The sequence below is a fragment of the Mesocricetus auratus genome, unplaced genomic scaffold, assembly GCF_017639785.1.
Source record: "Mesocricetus auratus isolate SY011 unplaced genomic scaffold, BCM_Maur_2.0 Super-Scaffold_100007, whole genome shotgun sequence".
Lineage (NCBI taxonomy): Eukaryota > Metazoa > Chordata > Mammalia > Rodentia > Cricetidae > Mesocricetus > Mesocricetus auratus.
In genome coordinates this window covers 38,879,501-38,881,906 of record NW_024429191.1, presented here as the reverse complement: position 1 = coordinate 38,881,906, position 2,406 = coordinate 38,879,501, and the positions used below count along the sequence as shown (strand labels likewise).

Below are 2,406 nucleotides of genomic sequence, written 5' to 3'. Positions count from 1 at the left end.
TCATTCACTGTCTCTAAGTCAATCTCCAGGATGACTCAACCAACGAAGAAGGACTTTATTGTTGACTTCCTCTTGTGCACAAAAATTACGTTATCACTATGGTATTTTCTCGAGCCTTCCCATGTTTCTGAGAAAGTCATCTGAAAGAGTGTCATTTGTCTAAGATCCTGGGGGCCACCTTCATGGGGATGGAGCAAGCCTCCTCCAAGGAAGAGGGTCCAAATACTTGCCTGGATGGATTTGAAATTCTAGACAGCCCCAAAATTGTTGGGGAAAAAACAATCTTGGTGTCTCATAAAGGAACACATGAACAAGATGAAAGTAATATAATAAGGCCAATGTTGCAAAAGGGGTGTGCCAGAACCCAGACTGGCTTAGCAAATACACTTACCCAAAATGGCCCCTGTCTTTAATCCCTGACCTAGGTAGTGATGGCATCTCATCCCATTGGTGGGAACTTGACTTCACAATCTGACATGACTGGCTAATCAGTACAAAGAAGAAAGAGGAGGTTCAGGGACTATGGGCCCTTGCTAGGTTAATTACTTTTGATAGGAAAACCAAGCAAAACTTTCCTTATACCAGCATGCTCACGCTCAAGGCCCTAGGGTCAATTTCCAGTAAAACACACGTGCGCGCGCGAGCACACACACACACACACACACACACACACACACACACACACACACGAACTTGCACACACCTAAACTAAGGATGTCAGACATCATGGTGACACACATCTATAGTTGCTTAGGAAGATAATTAAGAGGTGGCCTAAACCAGTAGGAATAAGGGTCCTAAACAGTGAGTAGGAGGATTGGGATGAGAAATAGAGATGACAAGTAAAGACAAAGCAATAGCTAGGACCAGAAGCTGATGACTCATGCCAAGCAAGTTTATTGAGAGGTACTGATGTGGGATATCCTTCTATGTGCTGTAAATATGTGTTGCTTTTATTGGTTGATGAATAAAGCCATGTTAGCCTATGACAGGACAGAATATAGCTAGATGGGGAATCCAAACAAAGAGAGAGAGAGAGAGAGAAAGAAAGAAGGCAAAATCAGGGAGATGCTAGGGAAACAAGATGTGAGGTAACAAGCCATGAGCTTCATGTTAAATATAAAATAATAGAAATGAGTTGATTTAATTATTAAAGCTAGTTAGTAATATGCCTGAGCCATTGGCCAAACAATTATAATTAATGTTAAACCTTATTGTGATTATTTGGGAACTAGTGGGTGGGATGAAAAACTTCCAACTACAAGGTACAGCATACTATATCGTATTTGCAGGCAGAAAATGGCCAAAATTAGCCAAGAGCAACATTAAGCAATGTTGGCAAAGAGAATATAAGATACCTCAGATGCAGCTGCCTAAGAACTGATAACAACAGCTCAGGGGTCCCCAGAAGGTGCAGTCTTGACTCTTCTGAGGAGGCACTGGCTCTAGTTCTAGACCAGCCTTGCAAAGTCGCCTCATAGACAAGAACACAAACTGAAGTTCTCTTTGTGCTTCCATCAGGGCCTCTGAGGAAGTCTTGGGTCAATCTGTCCCCCCACAAAAAGGATCACTTGAGCCTAAGAGTTTGGAACCATTCTGGACAATATAAAAAAAAAAAAACTCATTTCGCTCTTTCGGGTCTTGGCTCCAAGATGACCAAAAAAAGACGAAACAACGGGCGCGCCAAAAAGGGCCGCGGCCACGTGCAGCCCATTCGCTGCACAAACTGCGCCCGGTGCGTGCCCAAGGACAAGGCGATTAAGAAGTTCGTCATTCGGAACATAGTGGAGGCCGCTGCTGTCAGGGACATATCCGAAGCGAGCGTCTTCGACGCTTATGTGCTTCCCAAGCTCTATGTCAAGCTGCACTACTGTGTGAGCTGTGCCATTCACAGCAAAGTAGTCAGGAATCGATCTCGTGAAGCCCGGAAGGACCGGACACCCCCACCACGGTTTAGGCCCGCTGGTGCTGCACCACGACCTCCACCAAAGCCCATGTAAAGAGATGGCTTCATGAAGACAAACACCTTGGAAAAATAAAACAGTGCTTTATGTAGCAAAAAAAAAAAAACTCATTTCAAGAAGAGTGGAGGGCTAGAGAGATGGCTCAGTGGCTAAGAGCACTGACTGCTCTTCCAGAGAACCTGAGTTTGATTCCCAGCACCCACATAGCAGTTCACAACTGTCTGTAATTCCAGTTCCAGGAAATCCAATGCCCCCTTCTGACCTCATGGGTACCAGGCACACATGTGGTGCAAAGATATACAAGCAGGTAAAATACTCACATACATAAAATAAAAATTAAAAATAATGGAAAAAGCCAGGTGGTGTAGCACACGCCTTTAATCCCAGCACTCGGGAGGCAGAGACAGGCGGATCTCTGTGAGTTTGAGGCCAGCCTGGTCTA

General features: G+C 44.7%; 1 protein-coding gene across 1 annotated transcript; it reads left to right on the top strand.

Moving 5' to 3' along the window:
• Window positions 1-1,633: 1,633 nt before the first annotated feature.
• Window positions 1,634-2,055, top strand: LOC121141346 (40S ribosomal protein S26). Its single transcript, XM_040748747.1, has one exon. The coding sequence runs from the start codon at window positions 1,653-1,655 to the stop codon at window positions 1,998-2,000; it is 348 nt and encodes a 115-aa protein (XP_040604681.1). The 5' UTR covers window positions 1,634-1,652; the 3' UTR covers window positions 2,001-2,055.
• The last annotated feature ends 351 nt before the right edge of the window (window positions 2,056-2,406 follow it).